This window comes from Dermacentor silvarum, chromosome 10, assembly GCF_013339745.2.
Source record: "Dermacentor silvarum isolate Dsil-2018 chromosome 10, BIME_Dsil_1.4, whole genome shotgun sequence".
In the NCBI taxonomy this organism is placed as follows: Eukaryota; Metazoa; Arthropoda; class Arachnida; order Ixodida; family Ixodidae; genus Dermacentor; species Dermacentor silvarum.
This window is the reverse complement of record NC_051163.1, coordinates 105,295,549-105,315,376: the sequence shown is the minus strand read 5'-3', so window position 1 is coordinate 105,315,376 and position 19,828 is coordinate 105,295,549. Positions and strand designations below refer to the sequence as shown.

At 47.8% G+C, this 19,828-nt stretch overlaps 1 protein-coding gene across 1 annotated transcript in view; it reads left to right on the top strand.

The window, feature by feature from the left end:
- Positions 1 to 14,751, top strand: part of LOC119431734 (uncharacterized) — a 26,218-nt gene extending 11,467 nt beyond the window's left edge. Inside the window, exons 3-5 of the mRNA XM_037699206.2 lie at positions 1,920 to 2,459; positions 9,815 to 10,006; positions 14,548 to 14,751. Coding sequence (XP_037555134.2) covers positions 1,920 to 2,459; positions 9,815 to 10,006; positions 14,548 to 14,619 — 804 coding nt within the window. The 3' untranslated portion in view covers positions 14,620 to 14,751. The remainder of the gene's footprint in view (positions 1 to 1,919; positions 2,460 to 9,814; positions 10,007 to 14,547) is intronic.
- Positions 14,752 to 19,828: the final 5,077 nt, after the last annotated feature.

Sequence of the window (19,828 nt, the reverse complement as noted above, 5' to 3'; positions counted from 1 at the left end):
CCTATTTCTTACTGTATGGTCGACACCTTTCGCACACCATCGACACCATTCTACCGTACCGGCCGGATGCATCCGAGTGTGTGCCTATTTCTGCCACGGTCAGGCATGCAGAAGAGTGCCGCGACCTAGCACGGACCTTTACTTCCGATGATCAAGAGCGCCAGAGGAGCACTTTCGGTGACGTAACTTCCACGGTCACCTTCCATCCGGGAGCGCTCGTGTGGCTCTCAGTCCCTTTGACTGCCCCTGGCCTCTCATCAAAACTGGTCCTGAAGTATGAAGGCCCTTATCGTGTTCTCGAACGCGCATCTCCTGTGCACTACGTAACAGAACCAGTTGAGCCATCTTCAGACATGTGCCGCCGTGGACGAGACATTGTCCATGTCAACCGTCTAAAGCGTTACTTCGACCCGCTCATCGTGACGAGCTGTTAGGTCGCCGGACGGCTCCCTTATCGCTCCCGGGGTGATTGCAGCAAAGAAGACAGACACTAGTGGGTTCAGCGCTACTGGAGCTAAACGCTAGTGGGTCGAGCACTCTCGCTCAGCAACGGATCTCGTGCTTTTGAAGCTGTAACTGCCCTGCCCGTCGACGTTGCGCTGCTGCGAGCTCTTCCAAATAAACACCTGTAGAATTGTAAAAATGTCGGCCGAGCTTTAAAACAGTGCAGTAAGAATTATACTCTACTCACGCCAGTGGCAATCCGATAGAGTTCCGTTTGTATTGGCTCTGCGTCATTATCACGCCCCACTCGCTCAGAAAGACAATGTCTTTGATCGACGTCAAGTTGAGGTTGAAGGGACTTCCAGCGTTTTTTTTTTTTTTTTGTTATGAGCGATTTTGTCACAATGATCAGAGTGATGCCTTATATATAAATTACGCAGACCTTACATATATACAGCACTCCACTATCTTTCAGAGCGAAATACATCAGACTGCCGAAAAAATAATGGCTGCCTGAGGAAACATAAGGAACGTTATCAATTCGGACACCTGTCTGCGCACCATGATGACTATGTGCGCCAGCTTTTAAAGGAATGTTAGAGTGATTTGAGCAGTTATGTCGTGCAATTATTAACTTTCTAGGCATCACATATGAACGTGACCATTGTTTTACTATATGAGTGTAGTGATTCGCTCTCAACTTTTCTAGTTAGCTATTTAAAAGGGTCTATTCCATTCGAGCGGTTAGAATGACCTGTACTCGCCTCCCTTTGGCTAATGTTTGTAACTGAGAATTTAGTTAATTTCATTCGTTTATATAGCTGAATAAATTATTTTGCTTTTTCTTGCATGAGGCATCGGCGTGGACAAACTTGATTTGTAGTAATGTAATTCTGGTAACTGTTGTAGGATTTAAACAAAGCACTCGATGAAAAAGAACGCTTTGTTCGTAATCGCTAATAGGATTTTATAATACGGAATATTTTTATGCAACAGTTATTAGTATTAGTTGGATGCGAATAATTGTATTCGGCTGTCGACCCGATATAATTTTCACTGCACGCGAAATCTGCATTATTTTGAGTATACGTATCATTTATCTATCTATTCATTCACGTACCTATAGATACGTGAATAGGTAGATAGAAACAGACAATATAGGTGGGAGCAAACAATATATATATATATATATATATATATATATATATATATCTGGATGGTTTGTTTTATGTTAGTCAGGGTAGCACAGAAAATGGGACACCTTTAATAGCGTTAGCAATGCTTGAATGTCCTCGTGGTCTTCAAAAGGAGCTTTCTAATAACCGTTTCTGTAGGGCTACTTCTAAGCAGAAATTACTCTGTCACGTTTGGCCGCTAGAAGATGCTAGCGACCGAATTATTCCTCCAGTTTCGCATATGCCCACCCTTCATTTGTCTCTGTGGCTTACTGAAAACGTTATCGCTCCGTATTGCAGAGCAACACTTCGGAACGCCCTACCGCCCCGTCACTCAAGTCGCCGGACAAGGCCACCCTTCTGCAGGAGTACGTCGCCCAGCAAAAGGCCACCAACGCCCTCTACTGGAGCGACCCGGACCTAGCGGAGGAGAACCTGGAGACGCGGTGGCCAGCGCTGCGTGTCAAGCCGCACGCCGACTACTTCGAGGCACGCAATGCACTGCTCGTTTCGCCGAGCCTGGTGTCCTTTCTGCCAGCGATGCTGGCAGGCCTCGACCCACTGCTCGTGCCTGTGCTCGGGTCTGATGTAGTCCGAGCATTACTGAGCGCCGTAGTCAGCAGCCAGCTGACTGATGGTGCAGTCGCTGGCCAGCCGGACTTTGCCGAGGACACTAGCTCCATGGCTCGACATAGAGAGAACGCGACCCGTTGTCTGGCCGAGCAGTACGCCAACCAGACCGGTTACCGCCAGGCATGGCCCCGCTTGCCGGACGAGCTGTTCTTCGACGCGGCGGTTGTGGAGCCTCTCTTCGAACTCTACAGGGCATACCTCGCCAAGGTGATCCACCTTTGCTAGAAAATCTCCCAACCATGTTCCCAAGAAATCTCTGAGATGATGATAGCTCGTCTGGTCGGAAATGAACATGGCGCAGTTGTGTAACTTGATGGACACCGACTGCACAGCATGGATATAGAGGGGCGAAAAACGTTTGCGGTCTCGCACGAGAGCTTCGTGCAGAATGCAGTGTTGCCAGGTTTAGCTATATATAGCCAAATTGGGCTACGGTAAAAATTTTTGGCGTCGACTTGGACGAGTTGGCTATGTGGCTTATATTTGGGCTACTGAAAATTTGCGACTTGTCTGTGTTTGGGCTATAAGTGGCGCCCTAATCAGCGCTCCAGAGGTGGCTCTGACCGGGTAGAAGCCAATCTCGAAGGCTGTGTTTTAGCTGGCTGAGCCTGCCGCGTGGCTGTGCGTGTGCGTGCGCGAAATGACCCCCCCCCCCCCCCCTGCCTTTCCTTCCCTCTCTGCGCCGTTGTCTGAGCCGGTGGCTTTGATCTTTGATGTACTTTAACTTACACCCTGCTTGACCATTAGGCACACGATCCCCGGGCATCGGGATGAACCTAGGAGTAGTGGGTTTTTCAAAGTACACTGTACTAGCATGGCTATGCTTAGGAAGGGAGAGCAATAACATAGGGTCGGGGCCGTCGGGCGATCGTGGCGCCGACATGAAAGAAGGGAAGCACGGGTGGATGACACGCTTCAGTGTATTCATGGCCATGTCTTCTGGATGAAGTATCGCGCCGGGCACAGCTTTCGACCCACTCCACATTTCTGGCGCGAAGCTTTACTGCTATTTTCCTTTTCCAGCTAGATGAAGTTTTCTTCGTGCTTAGATTCGAGATTCATTTCGATAGGTTGGACGTAAGATCGGATCCTCCTCAGAGAGGAGAATCCAAACATGGGGAAGTGGGCCAAGTATGCGAGTACGTATAACATTATGGGAGCAAGACCCTGAGACGAAGGTGGGTTCTGGTGCTTTTACCTCTATGTGATTTGCCCGTAACGTCACGGATGCAGACACTCATTCTGCTAATATCGAAACATGTTTGCCACCATCACATTAGTGCACCACGCCACCCACCGTGTTAGCTTAGCTTGTGATGTGTCGCACTGCTGGCTCGAGGACGCGGGTTTGATTCACGGCCACGGCAGCAGCATTTAGATCAAGGCGAAATGCTGGAACACCCGTATACTTAGATTTAGGCGTACGTTAAAGAACCCGAGGTGGCCAAAATTAATACGGAATCCCCCACTGCGTCATGGCTCCCAATCATATCGTGGTTTTGGCACATAAAACCCCAGCAGTTATTAGAGTTTCAGAATAGGGGCCTCAAACGTTTTGCGGCCCCAAAGAAATAGCGTCGAAGCCACTGCGCATGCGCAAGACGCAAACTGTGCTTGGATATTGCGTCGGGCACGCTATTTCATCAATTTAGCGGAAGCCCCAAAAGCTTCCCCAAAAGCTTTTTTAAACAAACTGGGCTCGATTCGTGGTAATGCGTGAAGTTCGTAAGCTATAAGAAGTGGTTGCGGTTATCGCCTTCTCGCAACTAACATGTGCAATGAAGATCGATTCATTATACGCCGCTTATTCCGAATTCAATTGTCGATTTCATGGCTCGTAGGCCTATCACGGATTGACTTGGCTGGGTGAAGGTGCGTAAAATTGGTTACTCAAAACTTAGCGTAACAAGTTGCATGCTGCTAATAGAATAAGTTCTAAATGTAATGAAAGGCGAAAACACGAAAGTATAAATTTTCTTATCACGAAATGGCATATTTTATTTTTAGTTTTACAACAGCTTTTCTTTAACGCCATAGTGACGCTGCAAACGCAACACGCTATCGGCAAACGCAAAATGCCTATTCCAAAACTCTTCATTCCTGCATGCCCCAACGCTAACACCCGCAAATTTCTCTTTGGGGCCCCAAACATTAGGGGGCCCTATTCTAAAACTTTATTAGCCATCAACATGGTTTGCTTTTTGACAGTAACCGGTTTTCACAGTATTACCACTGTTATCAATTTGTTGTTTACCATTGCTCTTTGTGCACCATCGCGGCTTTTACCCTTTCGAGCGAGGTAGTTCGGGACGTGCTCGTCGACTAAAACGACTGCACGCTTTTTACACTAGTGTGCCGGTTTGCGCAGTAATCTTTTAAAGCTTCGCTTATACCGATTCAGACAGTGAGTGGCATCTGTTGCCTGTCCCTTTTCTGAACGCATGTTCTTGGCGTGCTAGAGACCTAATATGGCGGCCAGGTTGACGTCAATTGACGCTATATAGATAGTGTGTGTCCCAGCTAATCCGGGCCAAGCCAATTGAAAAACAAAAGCAGAAAAATGAGAAAGCAAGAAAGGACAATGAGACAAATAACGCGAGATATTATAGCGCGAAAGACTTGTTTTAGCTCATCAAAAAGGAAGCCGTAAGCACGTCGCCGTCGCAGATCGCTGGAAAGCTAAACTTCTACGCCGTAGGCAGAGATAACGTGAGAGATCGATGACACTGAACATTATTTTGTATTCACGACAACTAAAAAGAGCTAAAAAGCAGAGTTCGTAGTTAATATTACTTTAAATAACTAAAAATAATAAGTTAGTACTCTCTGTCATAAAATAAAAGCACTGATTTCGCCCTCTGCAGCGATTCGCTGGAACTTGAAGAGCTTCCGGGGCCAACCAAGAACTGTTATGTGCAAGCATTATGTCGCTGTTGTTGATGTAAAGGGCCGACCGTCACGGCGGCACTGACACTTGTTACGACGGGTTGTGCAAAAAACGATTGCCGTAGTCGAATGTGAAAATGTATACAGAAATAAAATTGCGAATAAAAATGGCTATATTTGGCTACGAAATATTTTGCATTTTTTTTCTGTTTGGCTACATTTGGGCTACAATTTTTGTAGCTTTTGGCTACGCCGCCTCGTCGGACCTGGCAACACTGGCAGAATGATCGCATATCACAGCACGTACATAGTTGAATTAGAATATATTGTACAACGTGGTACTCGGGACGATTTAGTTATTTCTCCTAAACTGTCCCGCAACAAGCTCTGGTATTTCAAACCCGCCTGGTATTAAACTCATCTGGTTTATACAGCTCTCGTATTTTTACAGCGTAAGCTGCTATGGGCTCATTCCAATAGCCGTTTCGGTTCGCGATGGTGTCCGCCGCCGCCGCCGTTGGGGACCGTAACCGCTATCGCCGGAAATGCAAAAAAGTACCCGGTTCCCACCGGCATCGAACCTGCGCCCGCTGCGTGGGAGCCAGATACTCTACCACTAAGCCACGCAAGCGCTTGCTGTCGTGCAGCGGAAAAATGCCCTATAAATTCTCCCTAGGCAGGCGCGCAGGCGCAGACGACCCGAGCCTCCGCCAGTATGGTGGGGCCATCTAGGTAAGGCGCCTGAAAACGCAGCGTCTGCAGAGGCAGACAACGAGATGCGATTCAGACGAGGCGCGTAATCAACGCGATCCCGAGCTGCTCGAGCCTCCGCCAGTATGGTGGTGCCATCTAGTTAAGTTGCTTGCAAACGCAGCCTGTCCGACATGTAAGTTGCAGTTGTAAGGCTTGATCGGGCTCAGCAGACTGCTGTGTAGAGAGCATTACAAGCCGCAGCTCGCCGTCGACGCCGGGCACACAGTTCAGATCATTCTCGTCAAAACGAAACGAAGAGACTTTGCCGCGAAGACCCTGTTGTGCGTGGTGCCGAAATTGGAGTTACTCCTGAGCCGCTCCACCAGCTTACGCTGTGACTGTGCTGCGTGTGCCGCGCAGGCCTGTGACTTTTTAACACGTGGTATTTAAACATTAGCGTCTGGTATTTTAAACATGCAGAATACTGTGGGGATAATCTTCGTGAACATACGTTACGACTTACCAGAGTGCACCTGTGTGATGGTAGTGGCGGCAATAGATAAGACATGGCAGACGTGTAGGTACACCACCATGTTCACTACCATGTTCATACCACGCTTGTAACATTCTTATTACACCATCAATTAAAGAGAATCCTAGCTGCGGTGTGTTCATTGTAACCTAGCTGGTGCACGAACAGCTGCCACTATATTGTGGCATTCTTTGATGACGGCGTCGATAGTCGAGACGTTGCCGAAAACAAGCAAATTGAAAGCGTAATCGGCGATGCCATTTAGCACATGTGCCACTTTATCTGCTTCAGACATAGTGTCGTCCGCTTTGCGGCATAGAGCCAAAACGTCGAGGATGTATGAAACGTAGGGCTCCGTAGATGTCTGAACACGGGACGCAAGAGCCTTTCTCGCGGCAACCTTGCGCCCAATGGGGTCGCCGCACAGTTCCCGTAGCTTCTCTTTGAAACTGTCCCAACTGGTTAACTCATCTTCGTGCGTTGTGCCACACGCGTGGGGTGCCGCCGAGATAAAAGATGACATTGGCGAGCATAATCGTTGGGTCCCACCTGTTATTAGCACTGGCGTACTCATAGAGCTTGAGCCATTCGTCAACGTCCTGTCCCTCCAGGCCAGAGAACACACCAGGGTCGCGATGTTGGGCAACCGTGACGATTGGAGCAGGCGGACGCGTCGAAGCCGTTGCAGACGCGGTCTCGTCACCGGGAGGCATGGTGACAAGCTCGATGTACCGACCACTTCGGAGTTCCGTGGCGAGGACGGGGATCGCAATCCTCCACCAGAATGTTACGTGTGGAAAGACACACACGAAAGAGGCTATTTAGAATATATTTTCACTGGAATCAAACCGCCAGGCCGACACCTTGCTCGCGCCAAAAGCCCAGACACACTTCATCGTCTTTCTCGCGGCGGCTCGTCTCTTGAGCATCTCTAGATGATATCGTAATAATATGATTGTAGCAAAGCTCAAGCAACCGTTTGCAATGACAGCCAATAAAGGATAACCATCCGATGGGCTTGACTTAGAGAGAAAACGTTCCAAGTTACTGTGGCCACGACGGAGGCGCGCTGTTCCGCTGACCAGCCGCCGTTGGATATTGCCAGCATTTATATTAAAGGCAAACGGTCCGCACCTACCGGCCACCTACATACGAAATTTTCGAGCTGTCAGCGGTTAAGGGGCACTGTAATCCAGTTTCTATAACCATGCATTGACGGCTTATTGCTTTCGCTCAGCCTGCGCCTAGCAGTAAGGCAACTTGGCAATTTGTCTCTCATTATAAATCTGTTTCCCTCGAGCTAAATACTTGTGATGCCTGATTTTTGCACCAAGTTTTGTAGTAAGCTTAAAGGAAAAGGTTAAGATTTAATGACTATCTGTTGCGAAGTACTTATTTAGGTCATAAATGTAAAATAAAAATTGGCAAGAACTGCGAATTTGTCAACGCAGAGCTGCGAATTTGTAAATATCGCGCTTCTATTTTTTTTCAAGCTGACCAATTTTGGGAAATTTTATGAGAAAAATCCAGGCCCTAAGTCGAAATTCCGCTTCGAACAGTCGCTTCGAATTTAACTTTCTCTCTCAAATGCACCAAATATTATTAAAATTAGCCCGGTGGCTATCTCAGAAAAGCGTTTCTGCATTTTACATGTATTTGAACAGCCGCCATCAGAGTTGGGTCTGAGCTAAAACTTCCTCTTAAACTTTATGTGAAGTTATTCATTGAGGCGCCATACCCACTCTATAACCAAGGTGCACAGCACTCTGGCCATTGGATTAATGCATTCTTCAACAACATGATAATGAGAGAACTAGATATGTTTATACCTATAAAAAGGCACATCGTAGGCTCCGACTCTTTTACAGACTGCCATAAAATGCTAGACGGTTTCGTCTGCCACATCGGAGCGAATATGAAGGTATTACATGCTCGATGGTGGTTTTAGTATTCTTTGACGAGTCTGAGATTCTCGCACAGGAGTGGAAAATGGTTTCCGGGCAATATGGAATGTTGTAAGTTCGCATACAAGTACTTTTAGCGGCAATTTAAATGTTTTCTCCTCGGCAAAAAAAGAAAATTCAGCATATAAGACGTTCAGCGAAAAATATGAACGCGCAGTCTAGCGAGAATTTCCGTTCCACTCGACAGTGGTGACAGAGTTCTTACATAGGGTGTCCCAGGTAACGTTAGCCAAGCCGTTCAGAAAAAAAAAGTCCCAAGCCTGCGCGGCACACGCAGCATAGTCACAGCGTAAGCTGTGTGGAGCGGCTCAAGAGTAGCTCCAATTTGGGCACCACTCACAACAGGTTCTTCGCGGCAGTCTGTTCTCCTCGTTTTGACGAGAACGATCTGAACGGCCCGCCCGGTGTCGACGGCGAGCTGCGGCTTGTAATGCTCTCTGTACAGCAGTCTGCTGAGCCCTATCAAGCCTTACAACTGCAACTTAAATGTCGGGCGGGCCGCGTTTGCAGGCACATAACTAGATGCCACCACCATACTGGCGTAGGCTCGCGTCGTCTGTCCCTGCGCGCTTGGGAGCGTTTTAGGGCATCTTTCCGCTACCCGAAAGCAAACGCTCGCCTGGCTCAGTGGTAGAGTATCTGCCTTCCACGCAGCGGGCGTGGGTTCGATCCCAGCGGAGAGCGGGTACTTTTTTCGCATTTCGGGCGATAGCGGTTACGCGGCGGCGGCGGCCACGGCGGACAACGACGCGAACCGAAACGGCTATTGGAGTGATCCCATATAACGGCTTACGCTGTAAAAACAAAAGAATAAAAAACATGGTACAAGATGAGATTTCGAGCCTACGGTGGTTGGTTTTGGAACCTATGACGACCGATCACCGTAGTTTTTACAATTATATCTTACACCATGTTTCTTAAATCATTTTTGTTGAACAGATCGGTTAATGATAGCTTGGACACCGGTATTCAACAGGTGTTGATATCCGTGGTACAAAACAACACAATAGCAAATGTTTTGTTGTCTGCTCGCTCTCCTATATTGGGAATTGGAATGTTATCTGGGACTGCCGGAGTGTACTTTAACGTTTTGACGTTAAATTGTGCAGACAACCTCACCGTCTACAAACATGATCTGAGAAAACGTTCAAATTTCGAACAGTAAGTGACCATCCCGGTAGATGGCAGTGACGAATCTTCGCACACACAATAGTACTGGCGAAAAATCAGTTTACTAAGCAGTGCTGTGGGTCTGCGGAGATATAATTCCATATTCCGCCTATATACAGTGGTCCGTCAATTTTGTTGTTGACTGTACAGATTTTAACAAAGCGCAGTATTTGAACACCGTGCTTTTGTCGCGATCACTGTATTCGCTTTCTCTCAAGCCAGGCATGCAGTTCGTTCAGTCTTTTCAATGGCCGGGTCGGGAAGGATGTTTTGAGCATTGGCAAGATAACAGCGTTCCTTTCTCTCTCTCTCTCCAGTACCCTGAGCTGCGGGACGGCCCCAACATTCCCGAGCTGCCTGGCAAGAACTCCCTGGAATTGTTTTTCGTCAACTACGCTGTGGCGCACTGCGAACAGGTACCGCGATCAGTGGACGTCCCAACTTCGCGCGGCGGAGAGCGTGTGCTTTCGGCAGCCGCGCGATTCAACGTGGCTCTGATGAACTCCAGGGTAAGGGACAGACACTGATCGAGGCGGAGCCTGTGTGTCTCTAAAGTTGTCTAGAAATGCAGGAGTCGTTGCTGCCGTATGTGTGGTTATTAGTTGACGCTGTATGGTGGAAAAAGAAAAGCTTACCACAACACTGAGGCACTAAAATCGGAAGTCTGGTCCTGGTGTAAGCATGTGTCGCCACTGCTGCACGACCGCCGCCACGACAACTCATTCGCGGTAATTAACTTAAGCGACCACCCAATAAACGCGTAATTATGCAATAGTAGGATGTAGACTAGAGTTCCTCAGCGTAGTAGGCCTCTGGTCTCCCTTTTGGGTCACAGACGCTCGCCATAACTGAGAGCATACCAACCATACCACTCGACCCTTTTCGAAACGAGGCACTTGCCGCATATGAGACGCGTCGCTTAGTAACAATGATGTTTATAAGTGTTAGACCACGCTAATCTCCCCAGTCTTCTCTGTGGCAGCTAGCGCTTTGAGACGCTGTGTGACATTGTTGTTAGTACGGTGCTCCGTACGTTGTGTTCGGGATGATCAGCATTGGCACTAAAGTCTTTGCAGGCTTTTTGCTATGGCATCCACATCGGTAGTGGGTGTAAAAAGATTCGCACCTTGGATGTCGGTATTCTGAACCCCTGAGACCACTTGAGTTAAGGGCTGCTGATGCATTTTTTTCCTCTCTTGAGCGCCATAAATACAGACGCTTCCTTTTTTTGGTGCCCACTGTCACCAGTATAAGGACTTATTCGGTGATATGGACAGACCATGTCTTGTCTGCTTGTAGTCTTCGCCTGTGTGCCTTCGTGCTAAGAACTAGAAATATGCACAGACCAAGTTTGTCGAGCTTTGCCTGGGCTGCCATCTCGCCTCTACAATAGAGCGTTGTGCTGTCACAAAAGCTAAGGGGTGTCACCTAAAATTTGGTGTCGACCACGTGCATGGTTGGTAACAGAAGCGCAGTGCGAGCACACTTTTCGTCTTTCATTGGAACCTACTTCGTTAAATGGTACACGAACACGGAAATGCTTACAATAGGCCGGCTACGACTTGTACAGGCAATACATTGCGCAGATCACGCCTGCTGTAGGAATCAATGTTATGCGAATAATTTTGCAGGTTGCTGGCAGTGCAACGTTGTTGGGTGTTGCGCAAACTCGAGCGCCATGTGCAGCAGGAAAGAGTAGGCGTCGGTGCCTAAATAAGCTGATTTGTAACGATGAGAAGGGACGTGAAAGTCTGGTGCGAGGGACATAAAGAACGAGAATGTGGCACGTTGCGTTCCGGATTTTGGAAATCCAGATTCTGGGCATCTCGCAGAAATGCGAGATGCTTTGATCGTCTTACGTTGACCACCTCACTCGAGCGCCGGTACTACGCGAGAACCATAGGCAAGCGTCGGATGCCGAACCTGGAATAACGACGATGAAACGACCACGACGGTGTAACGAAAGCAAGCACATCCCCAGTGGCCGCCGTTAGTAGAGAACTTGGTCCACTGGGTTGGCCTATTTTCGTTTTCTGGTAGTCATGTCATGGCATGCCAATCACGTTATGGCATACATGCAGGTCATGCCATTGATATTCTGATATAAACTAAGCTGAGAAAACGAATACGACGGCATCATGTAATTCATGTTATGAAATGCCATGGCCTGCATGCATATTATTCATGTCATTCCTCATGTCAATCATGTCATTTCAGGAAAATTGTTATCTCATGCATGCATGCCATGCCATGAATATTCTGTATATACCCAGCTAAAGAAACCACCACGACGGCATCACAACGTAAGAGGCTGCATAGATGGATAGATAGATAGATAGATAGATAGATTAGATAGATAGATAGATAGAGAGAGATAGATAGATAGATATAGATAGACAGGCAGACAGAAAGACACATTCAGAGTGCCTGAAATCGGCGAACAATATTTCGCATTAAAATACCATCCAAGAGATCCCCGCAACAAACTTGCTCACGAAGCGCTTTACTGTGAAGGAAGACACTAAAGGCAATGATTAGGTGAAAATGTGGCTGTTAAATGCCATTCGAGAAGTTTCGTAGCACTTGTTTGGTGTCAAAAAAATACGTCGAGAAAATCACGGTTGAAGGGTTTGCATACCACCAGAGTAATCCAAATTGCCCGCCTTTGAGCAGGGAGTTGTGACGTTGCAAACGTCATCAACTCCCTTCACGGCCGTCGGTAAATAAAACGGCGCCCGAAAGACGGCGCTACGGTTTTTTTTGCGGAAAACTCAAAAGCACGGCCAGAAACGGAGCCAAGACAAAGCCGACACTATTGGTGTTGCTGTTCCTGCAGCAACAGCAACACTCCGAAGGAAAACAGAAGCGCTTACGGAGCAGGTCAAGACGATTACACAGGACGCCACTTTGGGATGAAACGTCGCTCTCAGCGCACAACAGTCCTAAGTTTTACCAAGAACAGAGCACAGAGCTAATATTGCAGTAAAGAAGTTCGCTGCTGGTGTAAATTTTCGGCGGCAGCGTAATCGTGTTCACGGTTACGCCGCTGCCGAAATTTCACTCCATCGGCGAAGTCGAATACACTTGGTAATAGCATAATTAGCGCAGGGTATGCCTGGTTTAGCTTTGCGTTACGAAGTGGCTGCACCGTACAGGCGACTCTCGTTTGCGCCCCCGCTAACTCGATATTCGGCCCGGTCTGGCTGCGTTTAGCGAAATACCCGACATGCTAAAACTCTCCATTATTCGTGCGCTTCTTTCCCTGTGGCTGTGGCCTGAAAGGAATTCCCGTGCTCACGTACTCTTGCGCTATCTGTCAATTTCTATGCGGCGTTGAAATGATCAACATGTGGTCACAACATGTGTGGTTGTGACCGAATCAAGGAGGTTTACAAAAATTGCTGGAGCGGCAGTCCCCGCTGTTTCTTACCAGCACAGGTGAAGCCAATGTTGGTATATGTACTTTTACTCTGAAAGAGCGCCACGAGCGCTGAAAACCACTCACAGCTCAGTTGGTTTTGTTCACCTATTATAAATGCTAGGCTATAGTTGAAAATGAAAGCTCACAGTTTCTGGCTAAAATATAACATTTGGCTGCGTACTAATATGATTTTCATACAAATTTGAGAAGAGTTGAGGCTGTCTTCTCAAAACAGTAACAGAAAGAAAGACGTCGAACAGTATCTATATGGCAAAATTAACCATCTTAGATAGCACGGAGAGGGAAGAGAGCGCTTCGTATATTCTCCGCTATTCGCTAACGTTGCCTCGTGCCTATGGTAAGATATGACGGCGGTCGGCTTCACTTTGCAGACGTCATCTCCACTCCAGCAATTTTTTATAAAACCTCCTTGGACCGAATAGATCAAACTTGGGGATGTCGTGCGCTGAGAGCGAGCTTTCACCCCACCGCCGGACTCACTTAACTTTACCAATGAAAGGTGCCGAAATGAAGCCAGACAGGTACCTGCTACACTCGCGAATAACTTTTCTTGGCTATGAAGCGAGAGCTACAGGATAGGCACGAACGTCTCCACATGGATTCGTACGCAAAGTAGTCCAAGTTTGCGGTCCGGTTTCGATTCCTCCAACCTTGGATAGCTCCTTTACTCTAGGGAAGGAAGATACAGTCAATTCGGGGTGACACTGTGAAGCTAATCAATGCATATAGACATCCTAGTAAGTATTTAGTTCTGTACAACGAGCAACGGACAGCCTGCCTCGGCGAGAATGCGCAGCAGGCGTTGGTACAGCCGCGCAGCATGAGTCAGCTCGCTTACTCATTTGTACACGTGTGCGAGTGGGATTTCCTGATGAATTCACCTGGTTGCCGTGCAGACATTTGCATGCACTTGGTATGTGTGCTTCTACAGCCATTTGTTCGCCGAAGCTGGTTAGTAGTCCGTCAGGTGAGCTGAGAGGCGGGTAATCAAACGACGAACACTCACCAGAAGACGCGGGCGCCATTGTGCATATCAAGAATGCGGAAAATATGCGATAGTCATGCGTGTGCGAATACTTGAAAAGGCAAACTTATAAATGAAATAAAATATCAGTATCTGACCAATCAATATGACTCATCATTTTAAAGTACGTGTTGTAGGAAACGCAACAATTATTCTTTCTCTATACTTTCCGCGTCAGGAAACGTGAGCAAACTTGCCGGTCTACTTGCAGCAGTGGGGCAACATGCTCGCTTCAGTTATGCAGGCCAAGAAATGCTTTCCACGACTCTAAATACCTCCAAATGCCTGAAATTTCGCAAACCATTCTCCGCAATAAAACATTTTCCGGTAAGATGCCGAAACTACGTGCTTTTAAACCAGGGTCGGATGTTGTAAACCACTTGATCACGAAACACGGGTAGCAATTACATTTTGATGAAACTCGTGCTTAGCTTTTTTCAGCGTTGCTCGCAAATTATGAAATACAATATGGAAGCATTCAGTGCGCATGTGCTAATTCCTGGCTTTGTAGCGCGACGGCTGTCAGTCTTCCTATATACACTGATGAATATGTATGTGGATTTTGGGTCTCCTCCCTTCTGCAGGCTTTCGCGGCCGTTTTTCACTGCAAGGAAGACGATGTGATGAATCCACGAAGACGATGCGAGGTTTGGTAAAACAAAGATACCGGCTGCCTGAAGGGGGACGCCCAAGTCGACATCACGTGGATTCCGTGCGTTCACCAACGTGGGCATGCCCAAACAGCGTGTTTTTATTGTGCTTTTATTCTTCGGCCAGAATGCATAAAAATTGAGTCGTATACGTATGTTTTCAACTCATTGTCTCGTAAATGCTGATAAACTTTCCATCCACTCAACCCTGGCTCCTTCAAATCTGTCACTGCCTGGCGGAGACCTCACATAACTTATTAGAATGCATGCGGTCTTTTGGTCGTAAACTGCTTCAAAGGTAATTAGACGGGACATTCATATGCACTATCTTAATATCTCCAGAATTTCCATAATACGTTACAGCCAGCATTCGCTTTTTGAGCTGATGTGCAGTTCCAGCGGAAAAAGATAAGCAGAATCGTGATTTTGCTGCTCCGCTCACCAGTCACTTGCGATAATCTTATTCCGCTGGGACTGTACCCAGGGCAACGCGACATCGTGACCGCGTCACGTTTGATTGCCCGGACTTTTGACTTTATGAAGTGCGCGTTGCAGAAAAACATGTGACGTAATTTCATGATTTGCATCGTCGCTCTACGCATAAAAAGTAACAGTTCTCGGCGAGACTTCGGCCTCTCTGAAATAAACAGTACAAAAGCTATGCAGGCCACGTTTTTCTTATCTTCATGAAGAAAAATTTGATAGAAACGGCATTTTTACTTATAAGGGAAACCGGTTTCACAAGGCGTCTCTGAATATAAAAAAAATGTTTCGTTGAAGCTGAAAGAAGCAGAGCCGCCGTGTGTCTTCATGTTCCCTAAAGGAGATCCTGCAGCGTCAGCCTACTCGCAAGTGACTAAACTACTTTTTGTATGATTGTGCTTGCACTTAAATAATACGATAGCGCAAAAATCGGCAAGTATTACATGGTACAGACGGAGACTGACTCATATACCTTCAAACAATAGGGGATAGGAGGCAATATAGGGGATTTTAGTGATGGAAGTTGAACCCACGACCCTTGGCGTTCATTAGGGCAAAGTTAATTAAGGGTTATCAGGTGTTGCCTGCGATATTATAGGCCTTATTGAGGGTAGAAGAACTGGTGAGCCTTATACAGTGCTGACTAGCGGCCACGTCCTCTGCTACAGAGGTCTTCCAGACAAGAGAGAATTCGGAGTAGGACCTCTAGTCCATAAGGACATAGCGGGCAACATTGATGAATTCTACAGTATGAATGAGAGGGTAGCAGTCGTCGTAATAAAGCTGAATAGGAGGTATAGAATAGTACAAGCCTACGCCCCAGCCTGCAGTCACGATGATGAAGAAATAGAGCAGTTTTATGAAGATGTTGAATTAGCAATGAGAAAGGTGCAAAGTGAGTATACTGTAGTCATGGGCGACTTCAATGCAAAAGTGGGGAAAAAGCAGGCTGGTGAGCAAGCAATAGGCAACTACGGCATCGGTTCCAAGAACACTAGAGGAGAGATGCTGGTACAATTCGCGGAAAGGAATAGGTTCCGAATAATGAATACCTTCTTCAGGATGCACAACAGGAAGTGGACCTGGAAGAGCCCTAATGGAGAAACAAGGAATGAAATAGATCTCATACTCTCTGCCGATCCCAGCATAGTGCAGGATGTAGAAGTGTTAGGTAAAGTGCAGCGACCATAGGTTAGTCAGGTCTAGGATTTCTCTCAATTTGAAGAGAAGAAGAAGAAGAACGTAAACTTTAATATCAAATCAATAAGATTTGAGTCCGGCGTATTTTTAGTGGATCTGGGCACCCGCCGCGGACGCGGTTCCGAGACCTTGTCTCGAAGCGGCTTCCTCGGCTCGCTGGACGGCCCAGAGCTGTACTGTCAGGTTCGAGCTGAGCAGTACGGTCTTCCAAGGCGAGCGGAGGCTGGCAGTGCAAGAGACGGAGGTGTCGGCACTGCCCGAATTGTTTGGTATGTCCTGACATTCCCATAACATGTGATTAAGTGTGCCAACCTCGCCACAGGATGTTCATCTGTTTGTAGTGTACATGTCTGGATACATGGCGTGCATGAGTCTTGGGTTTATGTAAGAATCAGTTTGTAATTGCCTGTAGTGTACTGCAATTTGGAGAGAAATGATAAAATTAGTCAAGAAGAAACAGGCCAACATAAGAAGTAGTTTATTGATGTGAAAAAGTAGAGAGGTCGGCCGGAATATGGAGCATCTGGCCTGCTACTCTACGTAAGGGAAGGGGAGGAGGGGAAGAAAGAGGGTCACAATGGGGGATGATAATGGGAGGAACTAGGTGAAAAGACACATTGCACAGATGATTATCACAAGCGTGAGTCCAGGCCCGTGTCGCCTAAGAAGCGTGAAAAAGCACGCATTGCCTCTGTTGTCTGACAACTCTGTGGCCCTGCGCCTAGCAAGAGGTCCTCCGACAGTGGTCTATTATATAAATGCCTCAAGGTGGCTGCCAGTGTGAGTCTTTCGCGTGCATACTCAGGGCACACCACGAGCACATGGTCTATCGTCTCTATAACACCACACACTGAACATTCCGGGGAGTCTGTCCGTCCAATGATGTGCAAGTATTTGCGCGTGAAAGCGACGCCTAGTCGCAGTCTGTGTATCAAGCATGTATGAGGGCGTGGAATTCCACGCAGAACAGGAAATTGCATATCGGGATCCAGCCTTTTAAGGCGAACGTGACGAGCGTCTGGCTGGGCCCAGTATGTTTTCGTCGCACTCCTCATTAATTTCGACAGGAGGCATGTGATGTCTGGTCTAGAAAACGGCACTACAGTTCGCAGGCCATTGCTGAGGGCGCGCTTTGCTTCAGCATCGGCCATCTCATTACCATTGAGCCCACAGTGTCCTGGGATCCATTGGAACACTATGCGGTGGTGTTTTTCTTGAGCGCATGAAAGTAGCTCGGCGATCTGCAGTGCCAGAACCTGATATGCGGTGTGGCGCAGGAAGCATCTCAAAATTTGCAGCGCGGGTTTTGAGTCCGTGAAAATGCACCACTCTTGAGGTCTTTCCCCGCAGATGTGGCGAATCGCTTCCCGTATAGCCACAAGCTCTGCAGCGGTTGAAGTTGAATTATGATCTAGAATGAAACCTCGAGTCATCTACTGGGCTGGTATCACCACAGCTGCTGTCGATGCCGTTGATGACGCGGACCCGTCTGTGTAAACATGAACATAGGTCTGGTATTCTGACCAGATGTATGCCAAAGTAAGTTGTTGTAGTCCGCTAACGGGAACCATTGATTTCTTTAGTATGCCGGGGACGTTCACGCATACCGGAGGTTGAGTCATCACCCACGGTGGTTTGACGGGGTCATATGGAAGGGCATAGCCTGATGTTATGTGGGGTAGATGGCTGCGGAGTGCACTTGTGAAACTGCTGTCCGACCGCTCATGTAGAACCGACGTCGATGGATGGCAATGGTGTCGTGTAAGTAAGCGTAGATATACTCGAAGTGGTTCGTGGGACAGGTATACCGATAATGGGCATACACGGGCTTCCTCAATTGTGCCTTTGTTGGAGGCACGCCGCGGCAAGCCGAGGCATATTTTGAGTGTCTGCGCTTGAACGCTCTCTAATGTCCGTAAGCAGGAAATACTCAAATGTGAGAGTATCGGGAGGCTGTATGGAATGTAGCCTATAAATAGAGACTGATAAAGTCGTAGTAGGGAGCCTTCCGTGAGGCCCCATTTCATGCCTGCTACGAAGCGAAGAACATGGCAAAACAGATTAAGTTTTTGCTTCAATATATTCACATGCCTCGACCACGACAAATCACGGTCAATGATAATGCCCAAGAATCTGTGGTGGGAGACATAAGGTATTATAACACCGTTAATGGAGATCGGATAGCGGCAGACGGATTTTCGCGTGAATGCAACCACAGCACATTTCTCAGCAGCTAAGAGCAAACCCTGACGCCGTATGTATCGTGAAGTAGATGACACAGCACGTTGTAATCTCGCACGCAGTTGTGGGCGTGTTGTACCAGAAGCCCAGATGCAGATGTCATCTGCATATGCACTGATGTGGATGTGAGCTGGAAGTTCGCTCACCAGGCCAATCAGGGCCACATTAAATAATGTTGGGCTGAGGACTCCTCCCTGAGGAACTCCACGGCATACCTGATGACGATTAGTCTCTCCGTCAGACGTGGACATGTAAGCGAAACGGCCGCTGAGATAGCTCACAATCCACAGATAGAGCCGGCCGCCAATTCCCAAGTCATCTAGGGCATCGAGAATGGCTTCATGAAGGATGTTGTCGTAGGCCCCTTTGATGTCTAAGAAAACAGCGGCGACAAGTCGGCGTCGATGTTTTTCATGTTCCACTGTCGTAACGAGGTCAATGACGCTGTCAATCGAAGAACGACCTCGCCGAAAGCCGGTCATCATGTTCGGATAAAGATCATTTCTCTCCAGAAACCATTCGAGTCTCGCCAGGACCATTCGTTCCATAACTTTTCCAACACAGCTGGCTATTGCAACTGGCCGGTATGAGGTAAGCTCATAAGGAGTCTTTCCTGGCTTCAAGAGAGCAACCAGGCGGCTGATCTTCCACTGCTCCGGAACAATACCGGTGACCCATCTGTCATTGTAATAATTGAGCAGCGCAGTGCGACCAGCCCTGCCAAGGTGAGAGAGAGACGAATATGAAATCCCGTCAGGACCAGGGGCAGATGAATGGCGACACGACGCAAGAACAGCCTCTAATTCAGGCATCGTCAAGAGCAAGTCGTAGTGGTCACTGGGGGAAGGTGGCGCAAAAACCTCGAATTGAATTGAGGCTGGCCGAGTTGTGCCCACAATCATCTTGCAGAAATCGTCCGTTACCTCTACATCAGTGGTAAAGGGCCAGAGCACTGAAAGGGTACCTTTCTTGTGGGGGAGAACGCAGGCTCCTAGCTACATGCCAAATACGTGACAGCGGCTTGCGAGGATCCAGTGATGAACAGAACTTCCTCCAGCGCTTCCTTCCTAATTTCTCGAGATGGCGCTTTATTTGTCGTTGAGCTCGGCGACAAAGGGCGAGATCGTACGTAGATTTCGTCCTTCTGTATTTCCTTTCTGCGCGCCGTCGGACTGCGCGTAACCTGTGCACCGACGCCGGGGTCTCTTGTCGACGTGGAATTCGACAGGCCAACATAGACGCAGTAAGAGTAAAAGCAGACCAATTCAGGCTGGTGCTCGCAAACAAATAT